We start from the raw sequence: 21,382 nt of genomic DNA on the forward strand, positions 1-21,382 counted from the left end.
GTGCACTCCGGCTGAAGGTGATAAGTATATACGTGTGCAGCTACATAGGTCTTTTTTTTTCTCCTTGAGCAATTATCAGCCTACTATCCAGAAGTTCAGGTGAATGAACGCAGTAACTTGCAAGTTATTAAGTGCATTGAGTGGCAGTGCCTATCGACTCCCAGACTTCGCGCTTTACTACCGTGGCCCAGTGCCTGTTAGCCAGTTTCCGAATGCGGCATTTATGCGCGAGAAACCTATCGAGGCTAATTTAATATTTTTTATGCTACTACGCGGATCCAGCTGTGACGCAGCTGGTCAATTCATGCTGCTTCTGCAGTGCACAGGCTTGAAGCAGCCGCCTGTAACTGCGGCAGCTGCGGCAGGCACGGGAGCGCGGAACCTGTTTTGCCTACCATGCGAAAGTCGCTGCTAACATCAGCGCCACCGCATCTTCGTGACGTCGCGGGGTGAAGGAGGTCCATAGGCAGGGAATCGAACCAGGGCCTTTCGCGTTCAAGACGGGGACGCTTCTACTCCGCCACGACGTGAGTAGTTTCTTTGAAACGTATCTTCGAGATCTGTACTGAGGCTTACATGAGGAATTATGAGCACGTGAACTACAGATGTCGATATTAAGCGAGTGCCTTGCGTTTCCAGTAAATTTCTTACTTGTTTCACGCGCAGTCGTAGCGCCATCGTGTGGCACCCACTGAAAACCCCCGTCACCATGCACGGCGCTGGCCCGGCAGATGGCGCGCGCATAGGCGACCTTTCTGCGTCGGAGTAGTGTCGTTAGTTTCTGAACCGCAGCCGTCTACGAATGCTAGTGGCGAGCAGCGTCTGCGTCGTTTGCCTCCTAGAGACTCCGAGCGATTTTTCTAACGGTCAAGACGATGGCGTTCCGAGGACTCCCTATCAGCGCTGCAACACGTTGTTGCTTTCCACTCTTAAAGGCGAAACATAAACGTCCTCAATTTTTCTCCAAAATCATGAAAGCAAAACGCTATACTCAAGTTTTTCTTTTTTGCAGCGGAAGCTGACGTGACTTTTTTAGAATTCGAGGTTATTCAAGAATACGAATCTATGAAGCTTATAGGTAAAAGCATGAAAAGTAGTTTTGCGCTAGCATTTAAAATGGTGACGTAATCACCGATTAAAACCTCGACTAGAGCTGTTCTCGAGCCGCAATTTCTAGCCCGCGCCAGGCTCGGGCCCTACCCTACTGACAGGAGGCCCGGCCCGGTTCGGCAATAAAGGAGCCTGAGCACTCCCGGGCCCGGCCGTGGTCTGTGAGTTAAGGCCGGGCCCGGACCCTCACCATCATCAGCATCATCATTAGCCTAACTACACCCATTGCAGGGAAAAGGCCTCTCCCATGTCTCTCCAATTAACCCTGTCCTTTGCCAGCTGCATCCACCCTTTGACTGCAAACTTCTTAATCTCATCCGCTTACCTAACCTTCTGCCGCCCCCTGCTACGCTTACTTTCTCTTAGAATCCACGTCGTTACCCTCAAGGACCAGCGGTTATCTGGCCTTCGCATTAAATGCCCTGCCCAAACCCATTTCTTCCTCTTGATTTCGACTAGGATGACATTAACCCGCGTTTGTTCCCACACCCACTCTGCCCGCTTCCGGTCTCTTAACGTTCCGCCTATTAGTTTTCTTTCCATGGCTCGCTGCGTTGTCCTTAACTTAAGCTGAACCCTTCTCGTTAGCCTCCACGTTTCTGCCCCGTAGGTGAGTACCGGCAAGATACATCTGATGAACATTTTTCTCTTGAGAGATATAGGTAAACTGCCATTCATGATCTCAGAAAACCTGCCATATGCGCTCCACCCCATTTTAATCTTCCTAGTTATTTCCCTCTCATGATCCGGATCAGCTGTCACTGCCTGCCCTCAGTGGACGTATTCCTTTACCACTTCCACCACCTAGCTGCCAATTGTGAACTGCTGTTCTCTTGCTAGACTATTGAACATTACTTTGGTTTTCTGCATGTTAATTTTTAGACCCAGCGTTATGCTCTGCCTGTCTAACTCATTGATCATGATTTGCAGTTCACCTCATGAGTTACTCAGCAAGGCAATGTCATCAGCGAATCACAGATTATTTAGGTATTCTCCATTTACTCTTAGTCCCAACTGTTCCCAAGTAGGGCCTCGGAATACCTCCTGTAAACAAGCGGTGAATAGCATTGGCGAGATTGTGCCTCTTTGCCTGACGCCCTTCCTTATTGGAATTTTATTGCTTACTTTATGGAGGACTAAGGTAGGTGTGCAGTTGCTGTGTATATATATATATATATTGACATAAGGCTTTTCTACACCCTGATTACGCAATGCCTGTATGACTGCCGAGGTTTCCACTGAGTCGAAGTTTTCTCGTAATCAATGAAGGCAATATATAGGGGTGTGTTATATTCTGCACATTTCTCTATCACCTGAATGACAGCGTGAATATGATCTATTGTGGAATATCCTTTACGAAAGCCTGCCTGATCATTTGGTTCATTAAAGTATAAAGTTGTCTTGACTCTATTAGCGATTACCTTAGTAAGTACCTTATAGGCAACGGGTAGTAAGCTGATTGGCCTGTAATTTTTTAAGTCCGAGGCGTCTCCTTTCTTAAGAATTAAGATAATATTTGCATTCTTCCAATCTTCTGGTACGGTCGAGGTCCTAAGGCATTGCGTATACAGGGTGGCTAGTTTTTCTAGCACGATCTCCCCTCCGTCCTTCAACATATCTGCTGTTACCTGATCCTCTCGAGCTGTTTTCCCCTTTCCATTGCTCCCTAAGGCTGTCTTTACTTCATCTTTCGTTACTGGCCGGATGGCGCGTTCCTGTGCTCTACTGTCTGTCTCATTAGCGTTCTGATTACATTTACTACAGTACAGATTTGTGTAGAACTCTTCGGCTACTTTAACTATCTTATCCATATTGCTAATGACATTGCGCTCCTTGTCTCTTAACGCATACATCTGGTTTTTACCTATGCCTAGTTGCCTCTTTACCGCTTTTAGGCTACCTCCGTTCTTTAGACCATGCTCGATTCTCTCCATATTAAACCTCCTAATGTCGGCTACCTAGCGTTTATTTATTAACTTCGATATCTCTGCCAGTTCTATTGTTTCGGTAGGGTTAGACGCCCTCATGCTTTGACGTTTCTTAATCAGCTCTTTCGTCTCGTCCTGAGATAGCTTGCCGGTATCCTGTCGAACAGTCCTACCGCCTACTTTTACTGCGCACTCCGTAATGATAGCTGTCAGATTATCTTTCATTGTATGAACATCAAGATCGGCTTCCTCGGTTAAAGCAGAATATCTGCTCTGCAGCGATATCCTGAATTCCTGTACGTTCCCTCTTACCGCTAACTCGTCAATGGACTTCCTCTTCACTAGCTTCTTTTGTTCCCTCCTCAAGTCTAAGCTAATTCGAGACCTTACCGTTCTGTGGTCGCTACAGTGCACCTTTCCGAGGACGGCCACATCATGAAGGATGCCAGGCTGAGCGTATAGTATGAAGTCGATTTCATTTTTAGTTTCAGGATTGGGGCTCTTCCAGGTCCACTTCCTGTTCTCTTGTTTGCGGAATAAGGTACTCATGATCCGTAAATTATTTCTATCCGCGAATTCGACTAATAACTCTCCCCTGCTATTTCTAGAGCCTATCCCATAGTCACCTACCGCGTGGTCATCAGCCTGCTTCTTGCCCACCTTCGCATTGAAGTGACCCATTAGTACAGTGTAGTGTGATTCTACTTTATTCATTGCCGATTACACGCCTTCGTAGAAGCTTTCAACGGTCTTGTTATCATGGCCGGATGTAGGCGCGTAGGCCTGCACCACTTTCAGTCCGGCCTGCAATAAGTGCAGTTGAAGCGACGACGACACAGAAAAAGATAATTTCAGGAAAATGAGTATATTTCAATCACATTTAAATTTTGACCTAGTATTCCAGATGACAGTTAATGAATATATACAAACACAGCGCATATAGGTATAGAATTATCGCTCTAAGTTATTATGTAAGAACAAGTCTTCCATTGATGACGGCTTGAGGCAAGTGCGGCTCTCCTGCATTATGAATCCGGCAGCGCTGAAATTTCTCTCGCTGCTTGCACTGGTGGCCGGAACAGCGAATACTTTCTTAGTAAGAAGGTGAGGTTTAGAGTATGTAGCTTCCTTGCTTATCGAAAACTGTAATAGCTCAAAATCTGAGCAGGGGGTCGATTCTGCGACCAAGTAATCGGTCAGCTTGTTTCTTTCGGCATTCTGATAGCTGGTTTCGTCACTCCACTCGCTGAAAAAATTCATGCACGGTTTTTTCGCGGGAGGTTGTTCTTGCATACAGGCCTGCAACCCGCCTGGTGACGACGCGACGAGCACTCGTAAACGCGCGTACACTTCACTGCGCTGCTCGGCTGAAACCACCATGAGGTGTCGAAATTATGGGCATAACATCGTCACTACCTTGTTCTCCGTGGTTAGGATAATCTTTTGTTTAAGAAAAATTGGGCACGTTGCTGAATTTTTGCCTTTTCTGTGGCCTTTGATGGTTGGACTTGGTCGAGAAGAATTCTTTCTTGTTTGGCAAATTGCAGTAAGGCCAGAGGCAACGTTGGGATTTTGTCCGCCTCCAGGGCTCTCGTTGCTTCTGAAAACGGTTCCAGAAATGCAGTTCGTTCTTTTAGAACCGTATTTTTCTACATTGTCCATGATTGAAGAGTTCCTTGCTTCAAGAAGGGCTTCAATTTCTGCTAGTTGACCGAATACAGATTTCAGTATAAAAAGTTTTAAGTTCCATCTTGCCAGAACTTCCTGGCAGACGTTTTAGTTAAGTTGCCTATAGCTAGGCCACTTTGTTTTAGGAATTTCACGACCAATTTTACATTTTACAATGTCTCACTAACACGGGGCTTCAGCTGAAATAAAATCTTCAGAGATAGCGTTTCGACGAACAGTATTCAGAAGATGTGCACAGCAGTTCATTCTGCTGTAAGGCTGGAGAGCAGACATGATGTTCCCACCCTGGTCAGTCACAAACATAGCCTTCTGCAGAACATCCCTGTCGATCCCCGGTTTAGAAAAACAACTTTGCAACTCTTCGAATGTTATCCCCAGTCTTGCGTCACAGAAAAAAAATTGCAAGTAAAAAGAACTTGGAAGTGCTGGCACCACTGTGCCGCAGCCGTCGTGTACGCCACCTTGCGAAAATCATGTGTGCACATGTCCGTAGCGATCGCACTGCGCCCCTCGATCACAGCTGTGGCAACACATTAAGTTGCCCTGAACTTGTGCTACTAAATCGGCTACTTTACTTGGGATAGTGGTGAGATGAGGAAAGACATACCAGCCTGAACATTTCCATGGCGAGCTCCAATGCAGATTAACTCTTGGGCTACTTTTGCAATGCCACTGCAGCTATGTCAAACGGGCGCATTTGTATAGCACATAAATATGCTAAAGCTGCAGTTAAGTTTTCCTTCGTAGGTGCTGGAAGCTGTGAGCTTGGTGGCATCAGAAAAGAACAAGTTTTTGTACTTGCGCTGGCTGAGCTGCTTTTACATCAGTGCCTCTACAGGGGCGATGTTCCCGTTTTCGAAGACTCGTAGGCAAACAACGTCCTGCACAGCGTGAACTGTACGTGTCCCACAAGTGAATTCGTTGCACACTCAACGACGATAAGAAACTTGACCCACACAGCGCTCTTACCATCATATTTGGGAATGAGCTTAAAGCCTCCGCTTGAAATGACACCTCTTAGGTTTTCTGCACTGAACTTCTCCATGGTACAAGACTGACTGCTTGAAGCTTACGACGTGTACAAAATGAACGAAACACTCGGAGAGAAGTGACAGGCGTGGGTAAGCCATGAATGGCGCGTACCGACTGACATACTTTTTGACTTGTCAGGGGAAAAGCCAGCCAATAAGCGACAGCATGGCGCTCTCCTGCGAATGCCGATGTGGCGGCGACGTCCCTGCTTCTGTTATTCTCGGGAAGCAAGGGTGCTGACAAGCAATTACGGCGAAACACAACAACCAAGCCTACGCCGGAAGAGTACGAGCCCTACTGAAGGCGCCATTGGCATTCTTTTACCGCCATTCATCATGTGGTGGAGCCCCTGCCCCTCCCCCCTTGGCTCTTGCCCGCGACTAATGTCCGTCTCCCCTGCCGGAACCGAAGCGAGTAGCTCCTGCAGGGTAGACGGAGAAGTGAAAAGTCAGTCGGTGTTGCGCTGCGTTTCGAACAGTCTTCCTGAGAATGGCACCACAAAACGTTCCATCGTTCCCTTCGCTAGAGACCGACAGCAGCGAGTGGAAGTTAACCCTTTCCCGAGGCTCTTGGGCAAGAAAACGTCTCTTGCACTGGCAGTGACGTGTTCCTCTTGTCGACCTCGGTAAACGACCAGTCTTCAAGCAATACCGCAGTTCATCAGAAAAGCTTCCCTAGACGCCACGACCCCGCGTGCGCCGTACGCAGCCTTACCTCCGCTTCCCAAAAGCTTCCATTCTTCTTACCCTTCCCACTGAAAGGCACCCACGACCCGTGGTTTTCCCACAATGTTGTTACTAATTGCTAGAACCGAAAATGCGTTTCGAGCTCCAACTAGCTTTTGTTTGTTGCCGGGCCCGGGCCCGACCCGGCCCGAAGCCGGGTCAAAGGGCTTCCGGGGAGCCACAGCCCGGCCCGCGGGCCGGGCCGGGTACGGGCTTTCAGGCCGACCTGAGCCAGTGCACAGCTCTAACCGGGACGATGCTCAGGCTTCTCCTCACTGCGCTTGAGGAGTGCGGGGAAACCCTCGTTGACGTCATTGAAGCCGAAATTTTAGATGTCCGCTGTCTTCGCCCGCATGCTGCTGTGCTTCGTCCGACGCCGCCAAACAATGCTTCGTGACCTTCAGATTCGATGGCGCTTGTTTTTTTTTTTTCATGAAACAGCCGGTTCTTCGGTGGAATCATAGCGCCGTCGTACGTGATGTCATTAGCAGAGCATCTGCCAATCGCTGTGCACTGCAGAGAAGCCTGAACACCGACGCCGCTTTATTCGGCAATTACGCCAACATTTCAAATGCTAGCGCAAAACGATTTCGCAGGCTTTACCGGCGTGTTTCACACATTCGGCCCTTTTAAAATCCTATAATTCTAAGCATCACGGGACCGCGGCGCTTGAAGACAAGGAAACAGAGAGGACACACTTAAAACTGTCAGCGCAGTTGTGTGCGTGTCTCTGCGTCCTCGTACGCAAACGCTGTGATTCCACGATTACTGACGAAAACCAACTAGGCCAGCAACATACCCTAGCTGCTCTAATTCTAAAACCTCTTTAGTTACCCTTTAAGAAGGATGCGGAGGTGCCTCAAAAAGAATATTCACATAAGAATGATCCGTCTATGTGCTGCATTATATCTGTAAAAAAAGCCGAATACAATCTTTGGATACAAACTCTACAAAAATACCCTTGCAATATTTGCTGTCGTAATTTGTGGTAACTGATTTAACATGTACAAATATTATGTCGGAAGATACCGTCCGAACCTTCAACAGATACCTAGAATTATTTTTGTCGATTTCTGTTTTCATTAATCTGTCTCACTTTGAAAAAATAAATTGCATAAAATATTGAAAATGGACGATTTTAGGGCAATTCATTTGTCGTCAAAAAGTATGGCATCCTGAATCAAAACACTCCTTTCATGAAACGGCATAAATTGAAAATTACAGTTCAAACAAAAATGTAAGCTGATTAACAAGAGCTCAGCCTAAGTCACCATGTGTTTTCGGGAAGATGATGATAGCTTCCTGCTTTGGTGAGCCAAGACTTTTTGAAACTGAATTCAAAGAGTAAATGCGCTGCACAATATTGTCCTGACTATGTCAAGCGCTTTTTGAAAACTCCTCTCACATCCAAGTTTGCCCAACGTTCTGTCATGCCGGAAACCGCTCGACAAAATAAAAATAAAGAGAACTTCTTCCAACACAGAAAACCCAAGATAAAAAAAAAATTCGTTAGGGCTTTGTAGATGTCGTTACAATCTCAGGCCAGTACGAAGATTAGTGGGCCGCTAGAAATAAGCACTCCTCGCCAACAGCTGGAACTTCGCATGCTTTGTTTTCACATGCAAATTCCTCAGTAGATCTAAAACGACCCAGCAGTAAGCGCAAGCGTGAATGATTCACAATATAACTACATTAAATTCCAAAAAAAAACGAACTATTTTGCGATTCGTGCCCTTAATTAGGAGAAGCCAAAGGAGAATACTCACTTAGTATGACTGCCCCGACAAGAAGGCTTATTGTGACGCTGACGAACGTTGATAACCTCTGGAAAAGAGCAAAAATACATACACGTAAATGTCTGAAGGTTCCAATAACCAGGTATATGATAGAGCACAAAAAAACGACCTACAGCAAATATAACGCTAGACACTATACTGTAACATCAGTTATTCAGCGAATGCGTCATATCCGACATTCGTAACTGGCTAACGCTACGCTACGCGGCCGTCCTGGTGATAAGAAATGATAAAGATCTAAGCGAGAACCTCACTGCTGCGCGCTATTCAAATCAGTATATGTTTCATATGTGGGTTTCTCCCTATTCCAAAGAATCTGAGAGGTAAAATTTGGTGCATAGTGAATTTTTGATTTGTTCCAGGCAACGTTTAGAACGAAAACATTCTGAATTTTTCTGGATTGCCATCGTTTTCAAGCTCCAACCGGGAAAGGGGGCCTGGAGCAGGGAGTTTCGGGCCTACCTTCCGGAATTCTCGTTTACGGCACGGAAAATGACCGATTTAGACAACGCTACGGACGAGTAAAAAAAAAAAGACTCCCACACACGAAGCGCTTCGTGCGCGCTTTGGGGCCAGTTGGTTTCAAATGGCCTCTGTCTTAGCAAGAAAACTTGTTATATGACACCAGGCGTGATGATTGTATTTATTACGTAGCGTGTACCCGCCAGACGCGTTCACACGCCAAGCACTTAGGAATGGTACGTGGTCCCGGAACACTGTGCAGCAGGATATGAAAAATGTATGTTCGCTAGTACAATGAAAGAGGACTAATTTAACCCTGAGAAGGTCCGCGCACTTTTCTTATATTGAAACGCTTTTTCTATGCATATACGGCGTTACTGACTTTTCTTCGCCCCTGCAGCACTGTAATAGGGGCAGAGAGGTAGAGTTCGTATAGTCTGGTTTATTGCAGTCCTAGAAACAGACGTTGACCAAAACAGATGCTGATGACCAGTCAGTCGCTAGCAACAGCCGTCCGTCCATTCAAATTCATTGTGCGCGACGGCAATGCTATGACTGACTGGTCTGAGGCACCACGAAACGAAGCCAGTCAATTTGCGCCCGCGTTGTTTCGAATGCCGCTCTGTGCGCTGGGGTAGGAAAGCCATTTTTTCTCTCTGTCATTCGGACAGAAGTACTCACAACTATTCTCAAGATATTATTTCAGTTTTGTTGCAAACTTCACTGTGATTTAGGGACGATAGTGTCTCAGTTTGCCGACAGTGGGGCCTAAAATCACTTCATACTTAAACAAGGCCCCGTAAAGGCAGTAAAAGACGAGGACCGCGAGCTAATATCGCAGCTTCAAGGCGACAATTAAGTGAAGAGTTCATGGCTGTAAATCATTTAGTTGTAGTGTTGGGGGTGAGAACCCTGATTTGGGAAACGGATGCGTAGGGTGCCTCTTCGTTTGTTCTGAAAGAAGTCACTACTGCCAGCGCCAAAGCATCAGAGGGCTGCCTGCGGGTCTTGCACGTCAGAACAGGTCGCGATTGGCTCCCACCAGCCGCTTTGGCAATCGCTATAGTCCAGTCCTCGAGAACAAAAGCAATAGGGCAATGTCGGCCAATCGTACAATTCCCTTCAATATGAAATGGGGCAACCAGTCTCCACAAAAAGATGACTGTTATTGTTATTCCGCTACCAAATCTGAAAAAAATGACTTCTGGGCATTATAAGCCGCGTTGAAGACTAGTTATAAAACAAGAAAAATTGTACTTGTCACGCATAAAGCAGGACAATGTGCGGCTGAAGAAAAAACGATCAAGAGCTTGGCCCTCCAGGGACAAGTCCAAGAGCGCAATCAAGGAAATAAAAGCATTAAACATAAATGCCAGAATTGTTATCAACAAAACGTACCACCATGAAATCATCTTTTTCGATCAATGACCAGACACAATGGCCGCGACGAGAATGTGGATTTCGACAGTCATTGGAAATGACGAAATTTTCCCAGTAAATTATACAGTGATCGGCCTTCTCAGTGCGCTGGCATCCCTTTGTCGGTAAATAAGCATCTTCGCTTTGTCGTTCTACCAGAGTTGTAGGCTATGAGGCAGAGGTTTGGAAGATCCATGGCGTTAGTATTATCTCAGCATGTATTTCTGTTTTTAAAAAGGTACAGGTGCCCACAAATGTTTCGGAACGATGAAATCACGAAAAATGTCAATTTCCTAACCGAATAGAAGCGCATCCAGGCAGTTGTGCATATATTGCTTGGAATTACAAAGTACATCCTTCAGTTCATGGCTGCATGCTTAGGCTGCCCAATAATTAGGCGTTGTTGCAATTTTCGTGTTCCCAAAACTCTATACGCAGTATGCAGCACCGAATACCCCTGCTTGATATTTCGCAAGTTCCTTTCGTCCTTAGAACTGCCGGGCGACATGAAGACGACACAAATAATTCGAATTCCAAAAGGAGGGGACATTAAGAGCGCAAAATACTGCAGGCAAGTTTGACTCACTAGCACAGCACGTAAGGTTTTTCAACATACCGTCTCATAACGCATAGCAGATAGTCTACGGCACGAAAACTAGCATGGATTCCGCCGCGGTCTTTCGACTATCATCCAGCTAACAGAAGTCGTTCATGACTTGGCGCTCAGCATTCATCATTGCAGTAAAACGTTGCACTACTGGATATTTCTAAAGCGTTTGATTGCGCTTGCCATTAGAAACTAATCACCAAGCTACAAAGCTTAATGCGAGACGGAGAAATTCTTGGCTTGGTCGAAAACTTTCTTCCCAACCATTCTCTATTCGTAATCATTGTATATATGAGGCATCGAATAACCTCCGTTAGCTCGGGAGTTCCGCAAGGCTCCGTCCTTGTTTCGTTACTATTGTTAATTTTTATTAATTACATCACTGCGCAAAGTAACTGCAATATCAAGCTATATCTAGATGACTGCATCAAGCACGAAGAAATAAAAATCGTGACAATAAATTCGAAAAAACCTCTAATCATATCCGTAACGCGAAAAGAACAACTCTCATGCTTCTATTGAAGATTCACAGCACTGCACATAATGACATTCATCAGCATGAATATCCCGGTGTCACATTGACTGCCGACCTCAGATGGGATGCACACATTGCTAATATATCATCATCAGCAGTACGAAAACTTTTTTTTTCCCCTGAGAAGGTGCATCAGGTTTGCACCAACATCATTAACATATAAAACGTTCAGAACACACACACTAGAATACGCTCATAGTGCCTATAGTTTCCACAATCAGTGACTAACATTAAGAAACTGGAAAAGATACAAAGAAAGACATTTTGATTCATCCATAACAAGTATGAGCATACTGACTCCCCAAGTGGCCTTGCAGTTGTCCCAGGCCTCGCAATCCTCTCAACTAGAGCCAAGAACGCGCGATTAAAATTTTCGTCCAAATAGATTCTCGACCGCCACGGCACGAACGTGGAAAATTTAACTCAATATTTATACAACACAGATGCATTTAAACATTCATTTTTCCTCTCGCTACCCGAAGATGGAATAAACTAGATGCCTCAATTACCATGCAGAGTTTAGAAACAGTTACTGGAAAGATTGAGGCCATAACCGAGCCGAATAACGTCCTCAGTCAAGTACATAGGCGTTGTGAATATATCCTTTTAACAACAAACGAGCGTTTGCGTCATCCTTTCTTCGCCTTCTGATTTCCATTGAATAGGTGAGTACAAATCTTCGGATGTTTCTTTTGTATTGTTGATATTGTTGCTCACCTTATCCTGTTTCCCGTGGATTTTGCGTCTTTGAATTGAGTACATGTGTTCACTCTTCCCCGTGTTCTGATTGTTTTGTTCTAATCTGGCTTTTTTTTTTTTCGCCACGCAAAATTTGTTCTGTGCTTGTTGTTAACATGTAGATTTGAATTCAACGTTAGGGCTGTGTGCGCCCACCTTTTAGGACCTCGTAATGGCGTCTGCCGTATTGAAAATAAAGTAATAATATATCACGTAATCATTATTTGAATGCTTCAGATTTTCTCAGTTTCGTCTCTTAGGGACCTGTAGATGGCGTTGCTCGAACGCACTGTTTTCCGCTTCACTGACAATGAAATGCGGGGCTCGGTGCAGACGCGCCAGTAAGACAGAACTCTTCCATGGCACAACTGCTTGCGACTGGCACCGTTCGTTCCCTGCCTGAGAAACGCACGTGTGCACAATCAGAGCGCGAGCTTTTCAAACGCGAGCGTGCCGGTGCAGGTCAGAATGCATTATTCTGCTTAAGCACATGTCGGCTGGTGCGTTCTGCGGCAGCAGGCACACCGTCACAGATGGCCGTTCTGTTGCACATTAACTTCGCTAATGAGAACCACGCCAATCGGCGGACAAAGCGGACACATCCTTCAGCTCGCGCTACATGGCCACACACGCACGCGACCTGCGCATGCCTAGCCCAGACACGGGAGCGAACTCGCGTAAAAGCGGCGGCGGTGTGTGTGCGGGGGCACTCCCTGCTGCAGAGGCCACGCTGCGTGGGTACGCTTGGGAAACCACGGGCCAACGCGAGAGAGTAAAGAACGCTCATCAAGGCAGCAGCAAGAAGAGCCAGTGTGGCAAGCGCTCTGCACCCCCAACTGGCCGCCCGGCGGCCCGTTGAAAGTAAATTAAGATTCTCTCTAACGACCCGGCGGCTACAATTAGGACAAATTAATCCTGCCGACTCGTCGTCGTACCTCTGGGTTGCGTTAGCCCCTACTCGCGCACAACTTTTCGCGCTTTTCGCGGCGTGACAAACGGCCTCTGCCGCGACTGGGCTTGGCCGGCGCGCGACATACGCCAGCCGCACTGTGGCTGGACGCGGCGTCCAATGTTGCGAAAAACACCCCGAGCGCCGCCACGCACGGCGTCGGGCTGTCGGTAGCCGAGCGATCAAGTGCTTGAGGCGAGCATGGGCACCTGAGTGCACTGTGTCAGGCACTGAAATGTTCTTGCCTAATGCCCTACCTCGGCCATTAGTTAGTGAGGAACATCGTTAACGCAGTTGTTGCGGCAAGTCCGTAGACAGCTTTACGAATGACTGTTCCAGGGAAACCTAGACCGCATAACTTGGGCGGGAACAGTGCTCAGTGTGCACCTTGAACTTGCAGTGTTACGCACTCCGCCTAGTTCACGGTAAAGATCTCATACCACAAACGGCAGTCAGGAAGAGATGGACGGACGCGGTGCTGAGAGAAGAATAGCTGCAATAAATTTTGCAGCAGAGTGTGTTTGCCTAAACGGCCATCAGCTGTGTGATTGAATTGTCCTCATCTCGAGTATATCACCGAAGATAGGTATTAGGCATTGTCGACAACCGCGAGCAGACAACCCAATCGCGTATGCAAGGCGAAGGCCCCCTGCTTATGCCCCGTTCTCATCGAAAGCGACTATGATGAAGTGGCGCCACTTCACGTTGCCGTTTGCTCAGCTGGCACGGCCTGCAACAAATACCTGCACGTGGCCAACACGACTGTGTACTCGTAACAGAACGACCTGGGAGCCTTGTGCACCATCGCAAAGCGTGTCACATTGAACGCTCGAAGGCCTTCACGCAAAACGTCGGCGTTTGCACGACACAGCAGCGGATGGACTGACGGACGAGTGACGCATTCATTGTTAGCGTAATCTGTTTGCTCGTGGCGATTACGCTCCCACGCCGGCAGAAGAGGCCGCAGAAGTGGACCGGGCGAAGAAAACAACTTCCGGCGGAGCCTTTCCACTCGTGTTGAACCGCGGTGACGACCGCCTTCCGTTCCGGGGTTTTTATCCATTGGCAAGCGGGACGACTGCACGGTGCGCGCCTTCGTGCAGTGCAGTAGGAGCACTGCTAATGTACCCAGCGCGTGCGTTGCGGATGGCACTACAGCTGAGGGGGGTCAGGCGAAAACCCGTTAGAATCAGCCAGACTATCATTTGAGCTAGTTGGTTGTAGCATGACATGGTTTACGCAAAAAGCGTACTGGCGCTAAAAGACGGAGACAACGCACACAAGACAGCACGTGGCGCCAGTCCTGTCTTGTGTGCGTTGTCTCCGTATTTTAGCGCCAGTACGCTTTTTGCGTAAACCATGCCATTAGAATCGATAGCAATGAAGATAATGCCAGGAAAGGCACAGGTATTCTACATGAACCAGGTACGATCAGCAGTTGTTTGTTCGCGAGCTATGCTTTTTTGTCTTCGCTTTCCTCTTTTCCTTCCCTCTTTCTTATTTCCTCATTACCCCTCCTTCTCTTCACTCATTTCTTGACTGCTTCACTTCATTACTTCGGCTTCCTTTCTTTAGCGACAGCTTCTGTATGTGGAACTCTCTCCGGACTGAACGCCTTCTTAGTACGCCTTGCCCTGCTGACTAGAGAATACTGTCCAGGCAGGCAAGGTATGGATGCATTGCGTGATCGCACGGTCTGGGCCATCCAGGCGTTGCAGTGAGCGTTGTGACTGGTGAGAGGGAGAAAGCCGGCGGAGGCGCCGTCACCATCACTACTGCTTCAACCCGCTGAGGGCGAAAAGTGTCAGAACCTTTTGTCCCTTTATCTCCATATTTCTCCTGCATGCGCATCTCATATAAAAAAGATCACTTGAAACAGTCGGGTTGATATTGCGCCAAGCCGAGCTGTGCCAGCAACGCTCCTACTAAATATCCCCACAAAAGACATTTTTGTAGAGATCCTAAATGTATTGAATGCGATTTGAATCTCTTCGAAACCCAGCTGGGCTACGCCGCAGACCCTTGATTGGAACGAAGAAAGGTCAATTTACACGGCCGCTCGTCCACGAGACGCAATCACGTCTCGTTGGAATAAAAATGGTGCCTGTTTGTAGATGTTTTCACGACTTTGTTTTCTTGCTGCCCATGTTCTGGCACCGTTGCTTCCTCCGCACTTCTTTCGGAGACCAGGAAGAGGGGCTTTTCCGGTCGCCGCTGCTTGACAGAGGTCGGGTCTCGTCAGCAGAGGGCAGAGGTGACGTTCGGCGCATTCCCGTGCTGCCACAAGTCGGCCACGCTTCGCCATTTATACAAAGGCGCCACCTGAGTAATGGTTTCAGGTGGATGACTCGCCGCCACGAGTATGCACTGAGCGTAGTCCCGGCCGCCGCACTTCGCCAGCATTTGATTACATTACGAGCCGAAAATTGCGGCGTGAAATGCGTTGTCGCTGAAGGTGTTGTCGCCGGCTTATATAGTCCGACGGTTCTGCTGACACCCCACACACCCTCAACGTGTTTCTTTATGTTCCGCAGACCAGCCTGCGCTGAGATGACGACGATCACCTCTTTCATTTGTCTCAGTCCTCTCCTCCGTGTTTTCCACTCAATAGACCACTTAGAATGCTCTCTACGCCTAAACAGCGCTATTGATTGCCTTGTTACGCAGCCCGCGCTGCTATGCGTCGCTTTACATATAGCATCGACTGCCATGCTGTTTCTAAGTTGCAGGAACGGTGGCGTAGGGCGCTACCTTTTACAGCTACGATCTACCTCGACCTTGGCTGAGCAATTGAGATAACTGCTACGCATGCCAACGTTCGACCGCAGCCTGGCAGGTAGGGGAGGGCGGTAAGCGAGAACAAAGAGGGGTGAGCTTCGTCCGGGGTCGGCATAGTACTGCAATGTCCATTTGCTACACCCCTGGCTACGCCGGCAGGAGGCTAGCGGAAGCATAAGAAACAACGAGTCTTGGTCGGTATGCCGTAACCTTCGTTATTTGATGACGACCCATGTTACCATCAAGAAGCAATCACCTGCCCGTATTACGCAACCAGTGAACTTGGCGTTAACATTGTAGCGTCGTCCGCACAATTCTGTCTGCAATCTCTTAATCACCCAACGTCAAAGTGCTGCCGGAAACTGCTCGCGCAGCTATGCAAGAATGATCCGCCCATCGCTCTCGCGCCCTTTATTGTCATTCAGTGCGCGCGGGTTCGCGGAGTACAGATATAGCGACGGCGACTGCCTAGGGCGACACCCAGCACGTTCTCGGCGAGCGACGCCGCCGCGACTTCTGCCTCCGCAAAGCGCCAGGCGCCTAGGGCGCCGTCAGTCGGCGGTCATCTTTATTTATACCGATCTTCAGATGGACAACGCCGGGCGCGGTTTTCCGCCCTGTCGGGAGCGGCTCAAAGCGGGCACGTCACTCGCGATAGAGTCGCGCTGCCGTCGGAATGAGCGACGAGCCCCCAAGGGACGCAGCTGGGCTCGAGAGCAACGCAGTGCCGCGCGCGCCGCTTAATGCTCACGGGGTGTTTGCGATGCAAGGCCTAAAAAGCGCGGCGGCTTCGCGCTAACCCAAGTTGCATATGGAGCAGGGGTCTGCAACACGAAGCGACACAGTGGCTGCTTTGTGTGCGCAGACAAAGGGGCTCGGGCCCTTCTGGTGCAGGACGTCACGACATAAGCTTAACGACAGACGTCATGAAGCTTCGGCCATTACATAAACAAGTGCCTCGACAATGTTTTACCAAGGTTGAATATGCATACAGTATAACTACAATTCAGCGAAACCACCTCCTCTGGCTAATATCTGGTAGCACCTCGAAAGCTGAAGCTGGCGTTCGCGAGTTTGGGTCAACTTCTCAAATCTCTCAGCCTGCAAGAACATATAGGGACTTGCTTGCACTTTGTACATTAGCTGCCGTGGATCTCACGGCGCCCGCACGCTCCCGAACTGCTTGTCTGGGCTGTGAGAATTATTGATGTGTGTTCCGCCGATTCTCGTTCACTGTCAGAAGTAGCGGCCATTGCTAGTATCTGCTCAGTTTGTTGAATGATTCTGTGGGCGGAGATCCAAGACATATTAATGCTAGTAGGCGTCGAACCCTGATCTCCTCTACTCGTTAATCTGTGCAGTGTGCGATTGGACATAGAACTCGGCTTGCCTAAACTCTATCAGTGCGTCATCTCGCTCGGTGTACGTCTGTATGTGTAGTGTCTCGTGCTCTCTTAACGGCACTCCCGCTAGAGCTACCTACAGGTGGGTGCAACGTATGTCAGCGGTTACAGCCTCACATGTAAACGCTCCTTTTATGTAACGTCCATGTGCAGGTTAAAAACATATTTCACTAGCGCATTATCTATTATAACGGGTACACTCACATTTGGGTGGTGCAACTTCTCGCGTTTAACAAGCAGTTTTACAAAAAGTGGAAACACGAAGAAAGGGGAGAGAGGGAAGGTGAAAGAGGGCGGCAAAAAACATGGAACTCTGAGATCATACGCGAGACATGTCGCATACATGACACCATCCTTCCCAGCAAAGCGCCGACAGCTTTCACCTCGTTAGCTGTATGCTTGCTCGAAAGTTCAGTACTGCCCTCAACGGTTTACAGATATCACTCAATCGCATTATCATGTACACATACACAGACGTGCGAGTGTTACATTAAACAGCTTTTTTTTCCCCGAGCAAGCGCACTCAAAGCACTTCGAAAAAGCAACCCTTGCTGTGGTCTCCAATTTCTGCCTATATTGTTTCCAATTTCTGCCTATATACCCAGTGCCGCCGGGTACCCACAGGTTTTTAATGGGTACAAGATTTCCCCCGGCCTGGTGCTCGGCTCTTCTGGGTGAGATGCTTGGGAAAAGGGTCTTGACCACAGTTGTTCTGATGGATCAGCGATAAGTTCTGCCGCCAACAACGTTAGATCCGCCTCGTGCGGTAGAAGCCCATTTGTATAACCGAAGCGTGGCCTTGTGGTAGAGCATCCGCCTCGCATTCGGGGGGTGCTGGGCTCGATCACCAGTGCCGCCGGGTACCCACCGGCTTATAATGAATACAAGATCTCCCCCGGCCTGGTGCTAGGCTCTTCAAGGTGAGATAGTTAGGAATCCTCTTTCAAAACACTTTCATTGTTAGAATTAGAAGAGAAATGCGCTTCGTTTAGTAAGCGTGGCGCTGTACTGAACGCTAGCTCTTCAATTGCCGTTTCGGCGTAGACAGTGTTGTACAGGTATTGTTCTAAAAATCGACATAATAACAAAAAAGAAATTAAACAGGAGCACATTCGCAAGACCGTCGCCATCATCATCATCATCATCATCATCAGCCTGACTACACCCACTGCAGGGCAAAGGCCTCTCCCATGTCTCTCCAATTAACCCTGTCCTTTTTCAGCTGCGCCCATCCTATGCCCGCAAACTTCCTAATCTCATCCGCCATGCACCTAACCTCCTGCCGCCCCCGGCTACGCTTGCCTTCTCTTGGAAGCTACTCCGTTACCCTTAAGGACCAGCGGTTATCTTGCCTTCGCATTACATGCCCTGCCTAAACCCAGTTCCTCCTCTTGGTTTCGACTAGGATGTTATTAACCCACCTTTGTTCCCTCACCCACTCTGCCCTTTTCCAGTCTATTAACGTTACCCCGATCAGTTTTCTTACTATAGCTCGCTGAGCTATCCTTAACTGAAGCTTATCCGTTTTTGTTAGCCTCCACGTTTCTGCCCCATAGATTTGTACCGCTAAGATACGGCTGATATACGCTTTTTTTTTCTTGAGGGATATTGGTAAACTGCCATTTATGATCTAAGAGAACATGCCAAATGCCCTCCACTCTACTGTTATTCCTTTTTTTAGCAAGATTTATTGCCTCAGGGCATCAATGATGGGCGAAGTTGTGATGAAGGATGCTGTACTGATGAAAGTGATGGAAAAGGGTTAGCTTATTTTATGACGTCCAGTAGTGAGCGATGGTATGATCCCTGAGTACAGGCAATATATGAAGCAGGGTTGCTCGGTGAAAGACCTGCTACCACTGCTTCAGTTGAGTTACAGAGATTCTACAGAGTTACAGAGAGCTTGTTTCGGAGACCAGGTAGGATATGCTATTTCTAATATTCATCTAACCAGTGATTTTTATTCGACGAGCTTCATGTGCTGAAAGCAGAGTGGAGATGACGCTTCAAAAATCCAAGTGTTTTGTTAGCGGATAATGTTCGAAATATGCGTGTTCAATGTATGATCATGAAAAGGATGGACACCAAGATATTTGTATGATTTTACAACGTCGATATTAGCGTTAGATATGTTGTAGTGGAACAGGATAGGCTCATGGTGACGCTGGAAAGATATGTATTTTCATTTACCTGTGTTAAGTGTCATTAGCCAGTCATTGCGCCAGTTTTATACTTCAGTTAAGTTATCTGGTAGGGATTTTTGGTTAAAGGTATTAGTGACTATTTTGTAAATAACACAGTCGTCAGCAAATATCCAAATATGACAATCTAATTGATCTGGTAGGTCGTTAATATAAGTTCAAAATAAAAGCGGGCCAAGGACGGATCCTTGCAGCACGGCTGAGGAAACTGGTAAAAGTTCGACGTTTGTTTGCTGATGACGACTGATCGGGAGCGGTGAGCTAAAAATTCATTTATCTGTGCTATTCCTTCAGGATTTGAATTGAAGAAAACTTCAGAAATAAGCAGTACCTTGTCAAATCTCTTATAAATGCTGAGGGAAACTGCGTCACTCTGGAGGTTAGTATCAAGGCTGGCATGCAGATCACGAACGAAAATGGCTAGATGACTTTCTCATGAGAATGCCTTGCGAAATCTCTGCTCCGATAAAAGAAAGAAATTGTTTAAATCCCCAAACTGCATCGTAAAAGAGTAAATGACTTGTTCGATGAGTTTTCAGTGCATGATGGTGAGCAATATGGGGCGGCATAATTAAGTGTTGGGTATTTGTTACCCGACTTGCGAACCCGAACAACCTTTCCCACTATCCAGTCATGCCGCCTGTAGAAAGAGACTGCCTGAAAAGCTCGGCAGAAGTATGATTGCTTTTTAGTGCCTTTGTATTGATTTTATCCACGCCGGCAGATGATGACATTTTTATTTTTTCTGTAAGACATGACATGGTGGTTTCAGAGAAATAAGTAACGGCTGGCATGCCGGTTGTTTGGTCATTAGCTGTCGTGAGGGGGGCGGGGGGGGGGCGGTTGCTGTTCTTAAGTCAATGCAGATATGAAGGCAGAATTAAATATGTTAGCACACTCAACATCGGAAAGAGCACGCCCGGAACCATCACTGAGGGCAACGGCTACAGTACGCATAGACTGCGGGTTTAAAAGCTACGAAAATTTAGGCGGGTTATATAACATGAACATTTAGCCTCTTTTTTTACTGCGAGCAGGTATGCCTTTTCAGCATCGTAATAGTTTTCCAATATTGTCTTTCTGTTTGGCACTACGGAACAAATGTTTCTTTTTATTTTCTAACCTACCCAGAGACTTGGTAAACCATGGTTTCTGCTGGTTTGCGCAGAAGCTGCATTCGGGAATTTATTTGTTAGTGAGTGCGTTCATTTTATGCTAAAACATCGACCAGTTTTCGCGGATGCTTTGTTCCTGAAATCAATTTCTGAAATGATGAAAAAAGGGCTCCCGATTCCCTGTTGATGGCCTCGTAGATTCTTTTGTTGTAAAGAGTGTTTTTTTAGTTCTTTTATTATTGAGTGAAGGTAAAAGACGTATGGTTCACTTTTCGACCCCTAATTACCCGGAGATAAGTAACGCAGTTCATGCTATCATGCTGGCTAGGCACTATGAAGTCAAGAATATTAGCAGTATCTCCGGTGATGCGAGTAGGTTGAGTTGCTAACTGGATAAGATTAAAATTTAGGCACGCGTCCACAAACTCACAGCATTCATCCTGTCTAAATCTAAACATAGCCTGATGAGGGGTATTGGAATCTGTGCCAGGATAGCTAAAGTCTCTAAAAAAGGAGGACGCGTGCATTAAGGTGTTTTGTTGTAAGTTCGTTCCAAATATTGTGCAGTGTCGGGGGGAATGCGGAGTTTTTTGGTTTTGTTTTTTTTTCGGGGGGGGGGGGGAGGGTTGCAACAAACTCCAGTTATTATAGATACCTGTGTGGCCCGACAAAGGGGCCATAATATTTCGAGGTCTGATTTGATGTTCATATGGGAACACTGTAGATGGTTGTTTGAAACAATAAGGATGCCATCCCCTCGGGGGCCTTTCCGATCGGCATGGAAAAGATTAAAATTTGGTAAGTTGGGCAGAACTTCAGTGTCGCTCACATTATCAGTCGGCAAAGTCTCTGTCAACACAAGCAGGTTGCTGCCCGTTAAAGACACGAGGCTGGA

General features: G+C 47.3%; 1 protein-coding gene across 1 annotated transcript in view; it reads right to left on the bottom strand.

The window, feature by feature from the left end:
• LOC144124614 (dual oxidase maturation factor 1-like) overlaps positions 1-21,382 on the bottom strand; it is a 218,390-nt gene that overhangs the window by 57,217 nt on the left and 139,791 nt on the right. The window contains exon 2 of the mRNA XM_077657411.1: positions 8,251-8,308. Coding sequence (XP_077513537.1) covers positions 8,251-8,308 — 58 coding nt within the window. The remainder of the gene's footprint in view (positions 1-8,250; positions 8,309-21,382) is intronic.

Source organism: Amblyomma americanum, chromosome 3, assembly GCF_052857255.1.
Source record: "Amblyomma americanum isolate KBUSLIRL-KWMA chromosome 3, ASM5285725v1, whole genome shotgun sequence".
NCBI classification, from domain to species: domain Eukaryota; kingdom Metazoa; phylum Arthropoda; class Arachnida; order Ixodida; family Ixodidae; genus Amblyomma; species Amblyomma americanum.